The sequence below is a fragment of the Trichechus manatus genome, unplaced genomic scaffold, assembly GCF_000243295.1.
Source record: "Trichechus manatus latirostris isolate Lorelei unplaced genomic scaffold, TriManLat1.0 scaffold00208, whole genome shotgun sequence".
Classification (NCBI taxonomy): domain Eukaryota; kingdom Metazoa; phylum Chordata; class Mammalia; order Sirenia; family Trichechidae; genus Trichechus; species Trichechus manatus.
Window position 1 is genome coordinate 1,955,415 of NW_004444144.1, and position 19,552 is coordinate 1,974,966.

The 19,552-nt window shown below is 46.8% G+C and overlaps 1 protein-coding gene across 1 annotated transcript in view; it reads left to right on the plus strand.

The window, feature by feature from the left end:
• Nucleotides 1–11,863, plus strand: part of RETSAT (retinol saturase) — a 15,966-nt gene extending 4,103 nt beyond the window's left edge. Inside the window, exons 2-11 of the mRNA XM_012559056.1 lie at nt 161–343; nt 675–916; nt 2,555–2,756; nt 3,199–3,396; nt 6,169–6,288; nt 10,351–10,489; nt 10,720–10,829; nt 10,910–11,076; nt 11,283–11,442; nt 11,724–11,863. Coding sequence (XP_012414510.1) covers nt 161–343; nt 675–916; nt 2,555–2,756; nt 3,199–3,396; nt 6,169–6,288; nt 10,351–10,489; nt 10,720–10,829; nt 10,910–11,076; nt 11,283–11,442; nt 11,724–11,863 — 1,661 coding nt within the window. The remainder of the gene's footprint in view (nt 1–160; nt 344–674; nt 917–2,554; nt 2,757–3,198; nt 3,397–6,168; nt 6,289–10,350; nt 10,490–10,719; nt 10,830–10,909; nt 11,077–11,282; nt 11,443–11,723) is intronic.
• The last annotated feature ends 7,689 nt before the right edge of the window (nt 11,864–19,552 follow it).

Genomic DNA, 19,552 nt, shown 5'->3' on the forward strand with positions numbered 1-19,552 from the left:
GTGAAGTGTTTGAGACAACTTAGACAGGAGCTTCGTGCCAAACTGCTCTAGCGGTTTCTTGCATTGTACAAGCTAGAGAAGCCCTTCTCGGTGTCTGTGTCTTTGCTGTTTCTCTGCCCTGCCTAAGAAGCCTGCCTATACCTCCTCCCCTCTACTGCAGCTTTCTCAGTCAGCCGAGTGCCGGAGAAGCTGGATGTGGTGGTGATAGGCAGTGGCTTTGGGGGCCTGGCTGCAGCTGCAATTCTGGCCAAAGCTGGCAAGCGAGTTCTGGTGCTGGAACAGCATACCAAGGCTGGGGGCTGTTGTCATACCTTTCGACAGGATGGCCTTGAATTTGACACAGGTAAGTCTCGTGTGGAAAAAGGTTGGGAGCATGGCTGTATCTTCAGGAGCCTTGGAGCAGCCATTGTGGGATGATATTGGGCATCTCTGTTGTTTTAGGGGCCCTGTCTTCTCTCTGGGTACCACTTTCCTTGTCTGGCACCCACTCTTCCACTGAGACCTGAAGTCAGCAAGGATGTAGTGGTTTCTGCTGTGATACCTCCCTACAGAGAGGGTGGACAGCCCCTTCTGCTTGCCAGACAATCTCTTCCACCTTGTTTCCTTGTCTACCTTTCCAGGGCTCAATCCCCTGATCCTCATGGAACCTTATATTTTTTTCCATCTCCCAACAGGAATCCATTATATTGGGGATATGGAGGAGGGCAGCACTGGCCGTTTTATGTTGGACCAGATCACCGAGGGGCAGCTGGACTGGGCTGCCATGTCCTCTCCCTTTGACATTATGGTACTAGAAGGATCCAATGGCCGGAAGGATTTCCCCAGGTACAGTGGGGAGAAAGCCTATGTACAGGGCCTCAAGGAGAAGTTTCCTCAAGAAGAGGCTGCCATTGACAAGTACATAAAGCTGGTTAAGGTAACATGGACATGCTGCGTATCCCAGTTTTATCCCCAGCAAGGCTGGCTGACCTTCATTAGCGGAGTGACTGGTGGGGGAGGCAGGAAGGGAGGAACATGTCTATCCTGAGCTCAGCCCCTGCTTGAGTCCATGTGTCTTTCCAGCTGGGCCCTCTGTCTCTGGAGCCTTGGCTCAGCAGTTGCCAGTCTCACTTGTGGCCTCTCAGAGGCACCCTGCTCTCCCTGACTAGGCTAGCTTCCATGTGGTCAGATCACTGCTCCTTTTAACTTCATGGGGGGCCAGATTGAAACATTTCAAAAGGAATTTGAGCAGGAAACTAAATGACTAAAGAGGACTCATCTGTATGTTGGATAAGGGCTTAATATGCAGAATATATAAACTCTTACAATTTAACAACAAAAAGACAAACAATCCAATCAAAAAATGAGCAAAGAACTTGAATAGTCGTCTATTCAAAGAAGAAATACAAATGGCCAACAAGCAGATGAAAAAATGCTCAATGTCATTAGTCTAGGAAAATGTAAGTCAAAACCACAATGAGCTATCCCTTCACACCCACTAGGATAACTATGATTAAAAAAACGTAAAACAATGGGTGTTGGCGAAGATGTGGAGAAATAGGAATCTTCATCTATTGTTGGTGAGATTGTGAAATGGTATAGCCACTGTGGAAATCAATTTAGTGGTTCCTGAAAAAGTTGAACATAGAATTACCATATGAGCTAGTAATTCTACCCCTAGGTATACACCAGAAGCCCCGGTGGTGCAGTGGTTAAGAGGTATGGCTGCTAACCAAAAGGCTGGCAGTTTTTATCTACCAGCCGCTCCTTGAAAACCCTATGGGGCACTTCTGCTCTGTCCTATAGGGTCGCTAAGAGTTGGAATTAACTTGATGGCGATGGGTCAACAGGTGTATACCAAATAGAATTGAAAACAGGAACGCAAACAGATAGGACTTGTCCACCAGTGTTGACTGCAGCACTATTCGCAATAGCCAAAAGGTGGAAACAGGTGAAATATCCATTAACTGATGAATGTATAAACAAAACGTGGTACATGTATACAATGGAGTATTACTCAGCCATAAAGAGAAACAAAGTCCTAATACCTGCTACAACCTGGATGAACACTGACAGCATTTTGCTGAGTGAAATAAGTCACAGAAGGACAAAGACTGTATGATCCCTCTTACATGAAATATCTAGAACACGCAAGTTTATAGAGACCAGATTTAATTAGTGGTTACCAAGGGTGGGTGGGAAGGAGAGCGAAAGAAAGACACAGTGCTTTGGGGACACTGAGCTTCTGTCAGGGGAGATGGAAAATTTGGGAGTAGATAGGGTGATGGATGGACATAACTAATGTCACTGAACTATACATGTGAAGATTGTTGAAATGGCCAATGTTTATTACATATACATTTACCGCAGACAATAAAATTTTTTTTTTAAAAAAGGACTCATTTGAGTGTAAAAAGGGAAAAATTCACAGAGTATGGATTCTTATAAAAATCCAAATTCAGCAAAACTCAGCCAAGGGTAAGTGTTCCTGGGCCCTGGGGCTGGTGCAGGGTATTGGAATGGTGACTGTGCCCCATGGTTCCCAGAGCTGAGGTCTATTTCCTTCCCCCCACAGGCGGTGTCCAGTGGAGTCACTCTTGCTGTCTTGCTGAAGCTCCTCCCTTTGCCTGTAGTTCAGCTTCTCAACAAGTGTGGGCTGCTGACTCGTTTCTCTCCGTTCCTTCGTGCATCCACCCAGAGCTTGTCTGAGGTCTTGAAGCAGCTGCCGGCCTCCCCTGAGCTCCAGGCAGTGCTCAGCTACATCTTCCCTACTTACGGTGGGTACGAACTCTGGACGGCTCCTGGAGGGGGGGTGCTGTTCTCCCAGCTCTCGGTCTTTCTTCCTGAACCTGCTTGGCTGAAGTGGAGCAGTATAAATCCCAAGCTCTTTGGAGCTTATGGTTGAGAAGTCTGTCCACCTGCTGGACTCCCTCATAGAAATTCCCCTCATCCATGCCCTGGATTTTTCTGTTCGACCAGCACTGTCGTCCTTGTCTTGGCAGTGTGACGTTTTGCAGGGAGGAGATTGCTACTGGACCCAAGATCTGTAAAATACCCCTTATTTGGATGGAAACAAAGCCCTCTGACTGCCCTGAGCCTGGGGAGCATTTGGATTCCAGGATGTGCATGGGCTGTGTGTTATCTCACCAGAATCTGTGCTCCACTCTGAGTGGTGCAGGATGTTGGATGCTCTTGCCTCATTACCCCTTCCTTCTGTAGGTGTGACACCCAGCCACAGCGCCTTTTCCATGCATGCTCTGCTGGTTGACCACTACTTGAAAGGAGGCTTCTATCCCCGTGGTGGCTCCAGTGAAATTGCCTTCCACACCATCCCTGTGATTCAGCGGGCAGGGGGCGCTGTCCTTACAAGGGCCACTGTGCAGAGCGTGTTGCTGGATTCAGCTGGAAAGGCCTGTGGTGAGAGCCCTGCACCGGGCCGCGGGATCCCCGGGCTAGGGTGGGAGAGACTGGGCACAGAGAAAGGGAAGCCCTGAGGGCAGAAGATGTAGAAGAACTGACCCCATGGGGAGTTAAATCCTCAAATCCACCCCAGAGCAGGGGTTGGGGTATAACAATAGGTCTGGAGGTAAAAAGGAAGCAGGAGGGATAAAGGATTGCTTGGTCACCAAAGAACAGTAGTTAATAATTTATTCAGTAGACAATGATAATTATCCAGTAATCCATTAACTTCTGGAGTGTATGTGCTAGGTCTTTTTTATCTTCATGTCTTTAGATCTTACCACTCAACCAAATCATAAAACCAAACTTGTTGCTGTCGAGTCAGTTCTGACTCATGGCAACCCCATGTGTTATAGAGCAGAACTGCTCCATGGGGTTTTCTTGGCTTATCTTTATGGAAGCAGATTTCCAGGCCTTCTTCTGTGGCACCACTGGGTGGGTTTGAACTGTTAATCTTTAAGTTAGTAGTTGAGTGCAAACCATTTGCACCACCTAGCACTTAACAGAGGTTTACTAAATGTTGATTTCAGGAGGGATGGAATGAGTGAGTCACCTGAGCACTCCCCAGGGCAGTATGGAGGCCAGCAGAGTGCCCTGCCCTCACCTGTAAGGGCAGAGGAGGACCTAGAATCTCATTGTCCTGACTCAGGTCGGTGCTGTTACCTGCACAGAGAGTCAAATCCCACAGCGGATTAACTCTTTGAGGGGGAAATCTGTGCAACAACAGAATCTTCCAAACAGAACAGGCCATCCGTGTCTAGGGGCTGATTGAGAAGCAGCAGGGAAGGGAACCAAGAGGCCTGAGGATACAGGGCTGGCGTGATGGTGAACTTGCCAGAGGAAACTTTCGAGGAGTAGGTGGTGAGTTGGTGGACCAGTTCACAATAGAACAAGGGAGAAAAGGCCATCAGTGAGCTCTGAGAATGTATTTGTAGAAGAGATCAAGAGGTTGCTGGGTAGTAAGAGAGAGAGGTGGCAGTTGTGCAAGATTTTCTCTGATGTCTGTGAGCAAGTTCTCCTTTCAGCTGAAAAGGGTCCACAGAGCAGGTGAATTGATCAGTTCAATTAAATTCAATTCAGAACATACTTGTGTTTTCCGTGTGCCAGGTGATAAAAGATACAGACAAAAACAAAAATAAGTGCCAATCTCTAATTCAAGAAGTTTCCAACCACTTAGGAAAGATTATTGCATTATAATTTAAATTCCATAATCGAAGCATTTGCTTGGGATGGAGGTGACATAGAGCACAGTGGAACAGGGAAGGCCTCACAGAGGCAGAGGTGTCTGAGCCACGTCATAAAGGCTGAGAAGCCAGCCAGTGGTCAGGGTGAAGGAAGTTGTTCCAGGCAGGGAACAGCATGTGCAAAGCCATGGAGGTATAAAAGAGCTGAGCATTTCCAGGCATCTGAGAGTGTTAGGTTGGACTATAACAAAGTGCTATTTTTATAGTGTCTTAGTCATCTAGTGCTGCTGTAAATACCACAAGTGGATGGCTTTTACAAAGAGAAGTTTATTCTCTTACAGTCCTGTAGCCTAGAAGTCTGAATTCAGGGTGCTGGCTCCAGGGGAAGGCTTTCTCTCTCTGTTGGCTCTGGAAGAAGGTCCTTGTCATCAGTCTTCCCTTGGTCTGGGAACATCTCAGCACAGGAATCTCAGGTCCAAAGAACGTACTCTGCTCCCAGCGCTGCTTTCTTGGTAGTATGAGGTCCCCATGTCTCTCTGCTTGCTTCTCTCTTCTATGTCTCAAAAGAGATTGGTTTAAGACACTACCTAATCTTGTAGATCTCATCAATATAACTGCCGCCAATCCATCTCATTAACATCATAGTGACAGGATTTACAACACATAGGGAAATCACATCAGATGACAAAATGGTAGACAATCATACAATACTGGGAATCATGGCCCAGCCAACTGATAAACATAATTTTGGGTACACTATTTAATCCATGACAGATAGGTCCAAAAAATTGTCAAATATCAGTTGTTTCAGATGGTTCTACTGAATAGTTCATGAGAGTAGCAAGAGATGAGGCTGGGCACGTAGAAGGGACCAGATCATGGAAGGCTGCTACAAGGCTTTGGGATTTATGATATAGAGGTTGAGGTGTCCTTGACGGGTTTTAAAGAGAATCAAACCAAACCAAACCCATTGCTGTCAAGTCAATTCCGACTCATAGCAACCCTATAGGACAGAGTAGAACTGACCCATAGGGTTTCTGGGGCTGTAAATCTTTACGGAAATGAACTACCACATCTTTGTCCTGAAGAGCGGCTGGTGGGTTCAAACCGTCGACCTTTTGGTTAGCAGCCGAGTGCTTAACCACTGTGCCATAGGGCTCCTCTTAAAGAGAATGATAAGGTGAAGTAGAACTCTATGAAGAGGTGAAGAAGGAGGGGCTTCAGCCCATGAGCTCTGTTGGGCTTGGGAGTTGGGCTTGGCTAAAGAAGGTAGTCTAAGAGGAGGTTGGGGGAGTGGAGGGGTGGGGCAAGTGGTGAGAGAGGTACGGAAGGTAAGTGCAGAAGCCATTGTGGGATAGGTTTCAGTGCTTGAGGATATTCCACTCACGTTGCAATTTTGCCTGGGATCTGCCCTGCTTGGCCTAAGGTGGGCTGGACTCCCAGGTCTGAGAAAATGAAGTGTAAGCTGGGGGAGATCTGTGAGGGTGTGGGCGTTTCTTTACCTTCCTAGAGCTCTCAGAACTTCACCCACCTCCTGTGTCTGCAGGTGTCAGTGTGAAGAAGGGCCAAGAACTGGTGAACATCTACTGCCCCATCGTAATCTCCAGCGCAGGGCTGTTCAATACCTACGAGCACTTATTGCCAGAGCATGCCCGCTGTCTGCCAGGTAAGAGACTGGTCTGCACTGCTGTCTTCCAAGTTCTCCAGCATTTCCCCTTTTGGAGTCAGCTTGCTCAACCTGTGTGATGCTTTCTGTCTTTTTCTTGGCTGCTCAAACCAGCTGCCCTCTAACCATCTTTAAGCAGAAAAGGTGAGAATTTTGGTGTCTGACGGTATCTGTTTGCAGCAAGCCTCTGTGTTTAGGATTTGGAAACAAGTTCCTTTCTGTTCCATCATCCCCAAAGACCCTTTGGTCCTTATCTCTCATTTCATTCTTGGCATATTTACACCCATTCCCCTTGTAATCTCAACCACTTTTCCCTCTCCTCTTTTAAGTCTCCATTCCAAGTGGCCCATTTCCAGTTTCTCTAGATCTTGGAGCGTCTTCTAATAGTTAGTGAGTAGAGTCCCAAAGGAACATTTCTTGGGTTTTCATTGAGTTTGTGGTGTGAATTCCACTTTCTTTCTTAATTTCTCGTTTATTTTGAGTAGAGGAGATTGGTCTGATAATATCAGTAGGGAATCAAGGCTGGTGTGGAGAAGAAAGAATAGATATAATAGTTGTGTGCCTTATTTGGGATCCAAGGTTATGTTTTTCTTCTTCTTTCAGGACCCAGCTCCTTATTGGGGCTGAGGCTGCCAGAGTACCTGTCTTAGTTATCTAGCGCTGCTATAGCAGAAATACCAGAAGTGGATGGCTTTAACAAAGAGAAATTCATTCTCTCACAGTCTGGTAGGCTACAAGTCCAAATTCAAGGCATCAGCTCCAGGGGAAGGCTTTCTCTCTCTGTTGGCTCTGGAGGAAGGTCCTTGTCATCAACCTTCCCCTGGTTGAGGAGCTTCTCAGTGCAGGGACCCCGAGTCCAAAGGATGCACTATTCTCTTGGCTCTTGTTTCTTGGTGGTATGAGGTCCCCCTGTCTCTCTGCTCACTTCTTTCTTTTATATCTCAAAAGAGATTGGTTTAAGATGTAGATCAATCTTATAGATTGAGTCTACATAACTGCCGCTAATCCTATCTCATTAACATCGTAGAGACAGGATTCACAACACATAGGAAAATCACATCAGATGACAAAAATGGTGGACAATCACACAATACTGGGAATCATGACATAGCCAAGCTGACAGATATTTTTGGAGGACACAATTCAATCTATAACAGTACCCTTCTGACTTGCTTCTAGTCCTTGAGCCCCATGCTGGAAATCTGGGACCCAGGTAGAAGTAAGCCTCAATGTAGTCATCTCTGACAGGCTGTGTCTAAAACTGTAAGCCTGGTTTTGTGGAGTGGAGGTGGGCATATTTATGAGTATAGCATGCATAATTTATGTGAGAGGCTTGAACTTTGTCATCACGTCTGATCCTCACAGTCACCAAAGAAATAGATATCATCATCCTAATGTTTATGGTTGGGGAAACTGAGGCCCATAGAGGTCAAGTAACTTCCCAAGACCACCTAGCTGAAAGTGGCAGAGCTGACATGAATACTCTGGTCTGTATGACTAGAAAGTCTAGGCTGTTTGTACTCTATCTGGGCTGAGAAGTGTGGGCCCTCCAGAGCAACGGCCTCACCAAATGAGGCAGGAGAGCAGGAGCAGCCCACAAGGTCCAAGTAGCCAAGCCAAAGTTAGGTGAGAAGTTACCATGTTGAAGTGGACTCAGGTTGTCATGTAATTCGAAGCTACTGGTGTGATGTGAAGAAAGGAGGCTGGCTGGCCAGGAGGGAACCAACAATCCAGCAGGAGTAAGAGAGAGGGGTCTAGATAAAGGCCTTGGCTGGGGTGGGATGGACACCAGGGACATTAGTGGTACGACAAGGAGGAGCACAGGGAGCAGTGGGGAGGAGCTCTCCACCCGTGGTGGGCCCCATGGGCTGCTCCCTGGGAAGCTGGGGAAAGTGGGCAGCACAGTGGGTTCAGTAGAAAAGTGAGGCCCTGGATTTCTTCATGGTGGGTAGGTGAGGTGGCAGTTGTAATCGCCTCTGAGGTATAGGATGTGTGCCATGGAAAACCAGTACCTTTGCCTCACTTAGCAGAGGCCTCCTAGCTGTCCAACTGGGTGAGCTGAGTGGGGTGAGGCAGAGACTGCCCAGTTACAGGAAGGCGGGGCAGGTTGTGAGGAGGACCACAGACTTTGCCTTTGGTACTTCCTGCCTCCCTTTCTGTAACCCTTTCCTCCCTTTTCCCTTCTAGCCCAGGACAATGAGCCCTGCCACTGTCCTCTAGAGGCCCCAGCATTCCCCTCATCCTGCCTCTTCCCAGGCAGCCATGCTCCAGGCACCTGCTCAGCTTGATCTCCCCTCGTCCAGCTACAGTTTTCATGCTCTTATGTATCTTCCGTTGAAAGCAATCTAATGGTGCCAGCCCAAGCTGGCTGAAGGACCAGTTGCCCGTCTTGGGTGGGGGGTTGGGTGCTGCCCCAGGTGAATCCCAGTTTGAGAGCACTTCAGGCAGTGATGGTGAGGTGATGAGACTTAACTCAGAGATCCCAGGTGCCGGGACGCCCTTTGTTTCCAGCTGGTTGGGGGAGGGGATTCTCATAGTTCTATCTACCTCCTAGGGATGGGAACCAGGTATCAGGTGGCCTCTGGAACAGGCTGAGCCAGTTGGGGCTGAGGGTGGAAGTGGGATGGTCAAGTAGGGGAGCATTTGTGAATAGGGAAATCCTTTCTTGACTCCCACTGCTGAGTCTTGAGGGATCACTGGGGATGGTTTGGGGAGGAAGGTCTATGGCTCCTGGGCCCCTTACTTCTAGCTTGGGAAAGAGGAGAGAGGCACAGGTGGAGGAAGGGGCTAGGTGGAGGGCACTGCTTTCTAAGCAGCCTCTGAAGACCCAGGGGTTCCACTCCTGGGCTCCTGTTTTCTTCATGCCAACCTCCCATCCCACCTGGAGAGGCCAGCAGTGTGCCTACCCTTGGATGCTGGGACCCAGGGAAGAAGGTACTCCTGCATCTCCAGCACCAGGTGAGGGCAGTCCTCTGCACTTTACTGTGGCTGTCCCTCTGCCTTTGGTGAGGGGACAGGCTGAGCTTCTGGGCCTCAGGCTCTACATGGGATCTGGGGGGAGGGGTCAGAGAAGGCCCATGTTCCCCTTCCCTCCTCAGTATGCTCCCATAGCTGGGTGTCTAAGTTTTATGTCTATTTTCCTAATGTAATTATTAATAATCCACCAGCCGCTCCTTGGAAACCCTATGGGGCAGTTTACTCTGTCCTATAGGGTTGCTATGAGTTGGAATTGACTCGATGGCCACTGGTTTGGTTTGGTTTTTGGTTTCACTCTCAAGGGTGTTTTGGATGATAGATTATATGGGCACCCTACCTGTGGCACTCAGTTCTTTGTAGCTCCTGATAGATAGCCAACTTCTTTCAGAGAAATCTCTTTTTCTGTAGGCAGGCATCATGTCTATTGATTCCTTGTGGTATCCCCACGGCCTAGCAGAGGGCCCAGAACATTTCAGGTCAATAAATATTTGTTAAGTGCATGAAGCAGAGCAGTGGCCGAGTTCGCCCTCAAGCAGGTTCTGGAGATGCTCCTTGGAATGGAAACAAAGAACAAGCATTTGTGGGTTTCAGTTTCCAGAAAACCGGTCTGGGGTCATCTGTTGCTGATAGGTACAGAAGTCCAGCTGCTTGGGTCCAGAGGACATGGGATGGCCTCACAGTGGTTCCTTCCTCCGTAGTGCTGCTCTTCCCTCCTCCTCCTGCTGAGTCATGAGGATTGGAGGCAGTTGGCCTGAGACTGTGTCCTACAGGTGCTGTGAGCTGGCTCAAGGAGGTTAGGGCTGGCGGCTTAGTGTCAACTGCTTATAAAAGTGTTTAGAGCAGAAGTGGGTGGAGGTGGGAGAGTAGGAGCCTGGGGTTGTATGCTTCACAGGCAGGAGGAGACCGAAGAGCAGGCCCTGCCAAGTCAGTGTTGAAATAAAAGCTGTAAAAATGGACTGGGCCCGAGGAAGGCAGCTGAGGATAAGGCTGTAGGTGAAGTGAGTTGATGTCAACAGGCTCTCCTGGCACAGGGAATGCCTGTCTCCAGCCACAGGTCATTGCAGCCCTCCCCCACTCCCTTTGTAGATGTGAAGAAACAGCTGGCGATGGTGCGGCACAGCTTGGGCATGTTCTGTGTTTTTATCTGCCTACGAGGCAGCAAGAAGGACCTGGGTCTGAAGTCTACCAACTACTATGTTTATTTTGACATAGACATGGACAAGGCGTAAGGCGTGTGTGTCTGTGTGTGTAGAGGGATGTCAGAACAGGCCTACGGCCCACGGGGCCCCTGCTGCCTCATGGAATGGGAGGAAGTGGGCAGGAATTTACTCCCTGAAGGGCTTTTTCCTCTGTGCCACATTGTCATCACTGTGGGGAGTCCCTGGGGGTAAGCTGTCCCGGGGGTGGCAGGGAGGGACGAGGCCAGGGGTTGGCACCCTCTGCTCTCACCCACAGGATGGAGCGCTACCTCTCTGTGCCCAGGGAAAAGGCTGCAGCACACATCCCCATTTTCTTCATTTCTTTCCCGTCAGCCAAGGATCCGACGTGGGAGGACCGATACCCAGGTGAGGCGTGGGGGCCTGGTGGAGATGGGGCGGGAACGTGGAAGGGACCAGGCAGCAGTAACCCTGGCTCTGCACCCTAGACCGGTCCACGGTGAACGTGCTGATACCCACTGCCTATGAGTGGTTTGAGGAGTGGCAGGAAGAGCCACAGGGAAAGCGGAGCAGCGACTATGAGACTCTCAAAAACGCCTTTGTTGAAGCTGCTATGTCAGTTGTCCTGAAGCTGTTCCCCCAGCTGGAGGGGCAGGTAGGAGGACAGAGTATCTGGTGGTGGTGACAGACCTCTTGGAGCCATTTCCACCTTTTCCTTAGGGCTGGGAATAAAGCCCAGAGGTAACAGTCCCAGGGACACTCAGCAGGCAGGCAGACTGCTCCAGGAGAGCAGAAAAGGGGAAGAGAAGAATCTCGGCAGTTTCCACTCCTGCCCTGGGGCCACCTTTTTTGCCTCCTCAGGTGGACAGTGTGACTGGAGGATCCCCGCTGACCAGTCAGTTCTATCTGGCTGCCCCACGAGGTGCCTGCTATGGGGCTGACCATGACCTTGGCCGCCTGCATCCTCATGTGATAGCCTCCATGAGGGCTCAAAGCCCCATCCCCAACCTCTACCTGACAGGTACACTGACTGCCCCGTTCTGCCAGGACCTGAGACCCTGGGCCGCTCTGTCACCCAGAGTCCTCTGTTCCTGTCCTCGTGCCCTGGAGGCTCCTGCAGGCTCCTGCAGGCTCCTGCAGCCTCCCATACTCTCAACCGGGATACCCTGCAGGTTGTATGCCCTGCTCCCGACCTGAAGCCTAGTCTTTGGGTGGCCCTAGCTCAGAGGGAGGAACGTGAGTGCCCTTGTCCTCCCCCTCCATTTGCGTGGATGCTGACGGGCCTCTGCTCCTGCCTTCTAGGCCAGGACATCTTCACGTGTGGGTTGACAGGGGCCCTGCAAGGGGCCATGCTGTGCAGTGGTGCCATCCTGAAGCGGAACTTGTTCTCGGACCTTAAGAAGCTTCACTCAAGGATCCAGGCACAGAAGAAGAAGAATTAGTTGGGTCAGGTATGAGTCAGAGGAATTTGCCCCGTGGCTAGGCATCTTTCTGCATTAGTTCCTTGCCCATGTAAAGCACTATTTGTTTTTTCTCTGAGCAAAGCTCCAAGCTGCAGGCCTAGTGTAGATCACAGGTCTTAAAGTGAAGCTCTTCTAGCTGATGCGGATGATCTTTTATAACTTTTAAAGCATGCTATCCCTACCGAAGGCCCAGTCTGGGCCGTTGATTTAGATGTCTCATGATCAGCCGTATTCTGCACCCCACACCCATTCTTCCTAGCTCTAAACAATCAAAGTGAATAGTCTCTTGGTCAGGTGGATAGAACCCCTGAAAAGTGCTGATCAGCTAAAGCGATCGGTCCAGTTCTGCCCTGAGGCTTCTCCCCTCACTCACTCTGTGCTAGGCAGCGGGACTTCTACGCTGCCCTGCAGAAAAAGGCGACTAATGAGGTTTTAAGACCCTGGGCATGGTTTTGGTTCTATAGGTTCACTAGGTTCCAGATACCATTTTTGCTGGTTCCAATGGGTCTTTCAGAGGGTGGGGAAATGTCTGTAACAGGCTTCTTATGGTTCTCTGGGTTTGGGGGTAGTAAGACATAAGCACATGGATGGATTACCGAATAAGCAAGATACCCACCACATCAAATGTGTGGTGAAACCCATGTGAAATCAGGCACTGCAGATTAGTAAGTAAACACAAGTAAGCCCCTGGGTACTTGGTTTAATGTAAGCCCCTGCATTCTTTGCTTACTAGTTAATCTGCCCTTGTGTGATAAGCAAGGTATAGTATTATAATGTCCAATTTGTAGGCAGTCAAGCCCTAGGCTAGTCTTCCTTTGATTGGGGTGGCATCTGGTTTTCAGTGTGCCAGCACCTGAGCCTCAAGTCTTATCTTCCAAAAATTTGGGGAAGGGTGATGTTAGGGCACAAGACTAGAAAGATGATTGAAGAAGATTGAAAAGGCATTCCAGGCCAAGGGCACAGCAGAGGACAAGCATAGAAAGGTAACTGAATGTGTTGTGACAAATCGCCAAGCCATATCTCCTAGACCTCGTGGGCAGAGTAGGGGTGGGAGTGGAAAATTGGTCAGGATTAGAAAATGAAAAGGCCCAAGAACAGTGTTTGCAGTTTATCTTATAGATCTATGGAGACTGGGTGGGAAGGTAAATGAAGGCTAAAGGTTAAAGAAAAAAAGTTTTTTCCACTTAAGTTAAACTGAAGCACCAAAGGCCTTATTTTACTCAGTTTTAATCTAAAATCAATAAACTTCATGATTTATAGCTTTAACATTCGAACATTACTGTGTTTTCTGTTTAATGATAGAAAACGACATTGAGATGGCATTCACAGAAACTAGTACACATTATATACTGAAAAATACTTATCAGTAGACCAAATAAGCCTTAAAAAATAAGATTAAGTAATTATAATCAAGTTACATAAAAGCTGAAAATGCAAAACAGTGGCAATCTGAAGAGGCTGCATAGGGCTGGCTCATTACTGTTTACTCCCCCATTGCTAACCGCCACATTGTCTCATGTTCTTTTTTTCTCCAGTCTCTACAAAATGTTTAAGATTAACCAATGTTCCTCGATGTCGCCTGATAATCCCCAAAGATGTCACCAGATAACCTCTAAGAATACCAGTAGAAGGTTAACTCATTAAGACATCATCACCTCATAGAGAAACTACCACAAAAGATCCATAATCCTGTCCCTGTAAAAGACTTCAGCCGATCTCCAGTGGGGGAGACGGGTTTTTTGGAAGAATCTATTCCCCTCCGTCTCCTATATATCGATATATAATAAACATCTTGCTGCTCACCTCACCCCTGTCTCAGAATTGGCTATTGTGGCAGGCGGCTCTAATCCGCGTTATTGCGGTAACAAATTTACCAACTAGACAAACAAAAAAGAACAGGAACAATTTCAATCAATCATTTATTTAACAAGGTAGACTAATGTTGAGAAACTGGACTATTGTGGACTCCACCGCAGTGCGTATGTGTCCCCTTGCTGTCCACCATCTGGTTCCGGAGACCAGTCTCTCTTCTTGCTCTCTACAGGAGGAAACCCAATATGTATAAGGCCATAGTAATCAGTATACAGAAAGAGTTGTGTGAACCACAGTTAAGTCACACTGAGATGTCGTGAATAAACATAATGACTTTTTTGCAAGAAGAAATTGAACTCCTGAAGTACCTAAGGAATGTTACTTTTATGCTAGGCAGATACAAAGACCATGCCATGCAGCTTAGTTTTCTTGGGGAGACCACACAGAGATGTCAGATACTGACTGCCCTGGTTTGCTGAAGACCCAAAATGAATGGCATTATTCTGAGCTATTAGAGTAGAATGCAAAGAGCCAATCACGTGGGGCGGGGCAGTTAGGAAGATCCATGGGAAAACTTGACCTGGGCCCTGAAGAAACAGGTAGATTTGGGGAAGGCAAGAAAAAGAGGAGAAAGGCGAGTAACCTAACCAAAGAGGTCATGGGACACAGCAGGAGCAAAGGCACGGAGGCATAGAGGGGCATCTAACAAGAGGGGGCTTTTGCCTGACTGGGATGCAGAGAAAGACAGGCAGGAAGGTTCCGATCTGCAGACTCCTGAATACCAAAGAGTCTATAACTTGATTCTCTAAGCCCTGAGAGGTTCAGACAGAAGCTTCAGAACAGGGCAAGTATTTCAGAAAGATCAATCTTGTCTCCTTATGCACGTGAGAGAGCAGGGACAGGAGAACGGGTTAAGGTGGCTCTTGGGGAAAGAAGTCCAGGCGAGAAGTGAAATGGGCAGGGATGTGGCGAGAGGTAAGCAATTAAAATGAAAATGAAAAGAAATGTTATAACTGGAGATATTAGAAGAAAAATGGTTAAGATTTTTGTGATGAGAGATAAAAATGGTAAAAGTTTGCAGTTTTGAGCTCAGATGATTAAAAAAACTGGGCAGTTAAGAGGGACAACTTAATGGTTAGAAGAGAGAAATTCAATTTTAGTGACAACAGGACAACCAAGCTGAAATTCAGCACACAGTAGGACTGGCTTTTTTTTGGGAACTAGGCCAAGGATAAGGACTTGAGAGTCACTCCTTAGAGGATGAAGAATGGATGAATTTCTGAGGAGAAAGTCAAAACAGAGACCTGCCTTTGACAGCCCTCTCCCCCACCAGCATAGGAAATGGCAAAGGTGTTCTTAGAAACCAGGACAGTTTGTCAGAGAAACCAAAAGAGGGAGATTTTAATTTGGATGCTCAGTAGTGTCCAACTATATCATGGACAAAACTAAACTCTGAGAACAAGTCATTGGATTTGGTGACCTAGTAACTGGTAACCTTTGGGAAAACATTATTAGTAGAAAGACAGGAACCAAAGTGAGTTGATTTTTTCTCATACAAAAATTTATACATACATTTTTATGTGATTCTAATTGCTCTCCCCATACTGTGACGGCACAGTCCTCCTTTCCACCCCTGATTTTCCATGTCCATTCAACTAGCTCCTAACCCTCTCTGCCTTCCCATCTCACCTCCGGACAGAAGCTTCCCATTTAGTCTCTTGTATCTACTTGAGCTAAGAGGCACACTCCTCACGAGTATCACTTTATGTTCCATAGTCCAGTCCAATCCCTGTCTGAAGAGTTGGCCTCAGAAACTGTTTTAGTTCTGGGCTGATAGAGAATCCAGGGGCCATGCTTTCCAGGGTGCCTCCAGTCTCAGACCATTAAATCTGGTCTTCTTTCTAGAATTTCAGTTCTGCACGCCACCAAAGTGAGTTTAAAGACAGTGAATGGTATGATAATGGAAGCAACACTTCGTGGAGAAATTCAACAGTAGAAGGAATAACAAATAGGATGGATAGAAGCAGGAGTAGGAGTGGGGTGGAAATCTGGGCATGCATGAAGAAACAAAGAAAGAAAGGTGCTGGTATAGATAGGCACACATAGAAAATGAGAGAAGAGGAGGGAAGGCAGAGGAGTGGGGGAAGGGAGAAAGGGGAATAAAATAACCAAGGTCTTACGGAATGCTAGAAGATCTTGGTAGACAACTCTTCAGCTTGGAGGAAAGTATTGTAAGACTGGTGTACAAACAGAGAGATGATGCCCAGAGGAGTATTCGTTCATTCCTTATCTTCATGAAGTAGGTTACCAGCCAGGAATGAAAGTTTCAACTCAAGGCCACGGGCCATTTTAAGCAAGGTGGAAGCTAACAGGACAAATAGGGTGGTCCCTTCTTCAGACTGACTTCCTCAACAGAGTTCATCATTTTCCCCTTACTTCCCACATTCTTTGCATTTCCCTGAGATTAGCTATTCTACTTCAGTTTTTCCTTTGCAGAAAGAACTCTTTTTAGGCTCTGTATAATGGGGGAGCAAGACTAGAACAGATTTAAATAGAACTTCAAAAACAGTGCGATCCAAGAAACTACCCTCAGTACCCTAGGGGAAGCCCAGGGAATTTCTTAAATTTTAATGTCCCCTGACATGAGATAGGAGAAGACTTTTTACTAATTACCCTTGGCATTTTATATTAGATGAGAAGATAATCTGATGATGGGAAAATATTCAGGGATTTCAGTTTGTTTCTAAATATAAGCCTGTTTTGTTCATTTTAGGTGACAAAGGCAAATAGAGTTTGTGGGACACTTGTTTCATAAAAGACCTTTGGAAAAAATGCAGACATAAACCAAACCCTCCTACATTGTTTTCTTGCATGAAGCATGAACCTGTCCCACTTCAAAAAGACCCTATTGAGGAGGTGGAGCCAACATGGCACTATAGACAAAAGCACCATGCTGTCCCTCCACAGAAAAGACCCAAAAAACTAAGTAAAACAGAGACATATGTCAATCCTGGAACCCTAAACATCAAATGAAGAGATAAAGAACTCAACCAAGCACCGAACGGAATCAGAAACTGACAGAGAACAGAGAGCAAGGAGAGTTATGAGCGCAGGTTCCCTATCAGCTAATGCAGCATGAATCCACCATCTTGGACTCCTGTCAGAGATCAGTGGCCAGGGAGTACAGGAAAGCAGATTCACGGAGCTCCCAGCAGGAGACACAGCACCTGGTAACCAGTGAGACACGGTTTCCCACCCCCAACCCTGCCTCCCCCTGCCCGACCTTCACCGCTTCCCAGCTGGCCTATCTTCAGCTTCCCAGTGGGCTGATTGTTGACTTCCTGGAGGGCCAATTGCTGCTTCTTGGGGGGCTGATCTGCTGCTTCCCAGCAGGCCTCGACTGCGGCACAGGAGGCACCAGTTCCATGCCATGCAGATTTGCCTTGCTCACGCCAGCCAGCTACTTCATTGTCATTTCTTTGTTGCTGGTGTTGCTTTTTTCACCTCTTTTGGTTTCTTCCCTGCCTCTCACCTCCTCCTCCTCCTTTCTCTTGAACACCTCACTCTGTGTGCCATCTTTGCTTCTTCTTGACACTCTGAGAAGCACAGCTCAGCTGGGGAACTGCTTCCGTGGTCCGCAAGGCCAAGCTGGGGGGGTCGCTGGGGGCTTATTTTGTTTGTTTTCTCTTTCTTTTTTCCTTTTTATCTTTCTTCATTTCTCGATTTCTCATCTCTTTCTATTTACCTTGTTTTCCTGTCTCCTGACTACCTGGTGCTGTGTATCATCTCCACCCCATCTAGCCAGGCTGTACTGCGAGGCTTGGGAACCACTTCCTTGGTCTGCACAGCCATGCTGTTGGGATCCCTGGGGGTCATTTTTTAAATTTTAATTTTTTCTTTTTGTTTTTCTTCATTTCTTAGCTTCTTGTCTCTCCACTCCAATGGCAAGCTCCCTCAGCACTTTTTTTTGCCCCTGTTTCTCTCTCCTCTCTCTCTTCTTTACCATACCCAATCTAGCTCCACACAGCACAACCTCTCCCTCTCCTTCCCTCCTGCCGACCTGTACCGTGTGCTGAACATTGCACTCCCGAGCAGCACAGGCATGACCGACTGGAACCTGCCCTGCACTGACCACCAGCTCACCTTGTTGTCACCAGTATGTGCCACAAACAACCCATTCTAGCCCCTTTCCTTCAGCTAGACTCGCCCTGCTGCACCATAGTTGAGCAACTGGCCCTGCCAATTGGACAAGGAGGTGAAAAATATCGTGTCTGCAGATGAGCAAACAACAAAGAATGCACAGCCGCCTGCTCAGACGTAACCAAATAAAATAAAAAAGGAGGATGGAAACAAACAAATCTACAATCAATAAACGAGGAAAATAACCACTGAATGCCCTGAAAACAGCAGACAATATTAAAACGTATATAAAAAAAAAAGACAGCATGGTTCCAGTAGGTGTACAAAAGAAAACACCAGATGACTTTCCAGTAGAAGAAAAGGCACTAGAACTACCTGATAGGGAATTCAAATCTCTAATATTCAGAGTTATCCAAGAGTTGAAGCAAAAAAGCAGGCAAAAATGAGGAAAAAACAGACAAATTCATGGAATGGGCAGACAAATTCATGGAAAACAAGGACAAAAAAATGGAAGAATTCAGGAAAATAATACAGGAACAAAACGCCAAAATAAATCCACAATTAGAAATCATGCAAAAACAACAATTACAAATCCAAAAGATAAACACCAAGATCTCAGAAATGGACAGTGTCATAGAAGGGCTGAGGAAAAGGTTTGAAACAATGGAAGACAGAAGTAGCGAAATTGAAGACAAACACTTGGCTACAACTTTGAGGAAAAATCAGAAAAAAGAACAAAGAAAAATGAAGAAATCCTGAGAATTATGTAGGATACAATCAAAAGCAAAAATTTGTGAGCGATCGGAGTTCCAGAACAGGTGGAGAAAATAGAAAACAAAGAGAGGATCATTGAAGAATTGCTGACAGAAATCTTCCCTAATATCATGAAGGATGAAAAGCTGACCATCCAAGAAGTTCAACAAACCTCATACAGGATAGGCCCACCCCCAAAATCACCAAGGCATATCATAATCACACTCGCTAAAACCAAAGACAAAGAAAGAATCCTGAGAACAGCTCAAGAAAACGAAAAGTCATATACAGAGGGGAAACAATGAGACCAACCTTGAATTATTGAGCAGAAACCATGCAGGCAAGAAGGCAATGGGATGACATGTATATAACTGTGAAAGAAAAAAATGCCAGCCAAGAACAATATATCCTGCAAAGCTCCCATTCAAATACGATGGTGAAATTAGGACATTTCCAGATAAACAGAAATTAAGGGAATATGTAAAAACCAAACCAAATTTACAAGAATTATTAAAGGGAGTCCTTTGGTTTAAGAACAAATAACATCAGACAGCAGCCTGAATCTAGAACCCAAGATAGCACCAGCCAGATACCAACGTAGGAAATGAACTCTCAAGGACTATCCAAAACCAAAAGAACTACAACAGGGAACCAGAGAGGTTAATCTGCAAATGACAACAATGTCAGAACAATAAAAGAAGGAATAAACGGTATAGGTATAGAACTTTCTAATGGAGAGGAAGGCATGGCAATACCAAGTAATAATAGACTGGTTCAAACTTAGGAAGATATGGGTAAATTTCAAGGTAACCACAAAGAAAGTTAACAAACCTACTTATCGAAATAAAGAAGAGAAACATAAAGTCTCAGTAAAAACAAAAACTACAAAAACAAAAGAAATGAAAAAAAAAAAAACCACAGACCAAAGGAATTCAGCACAGGAGAGTAAGAGGAACAAAGAAA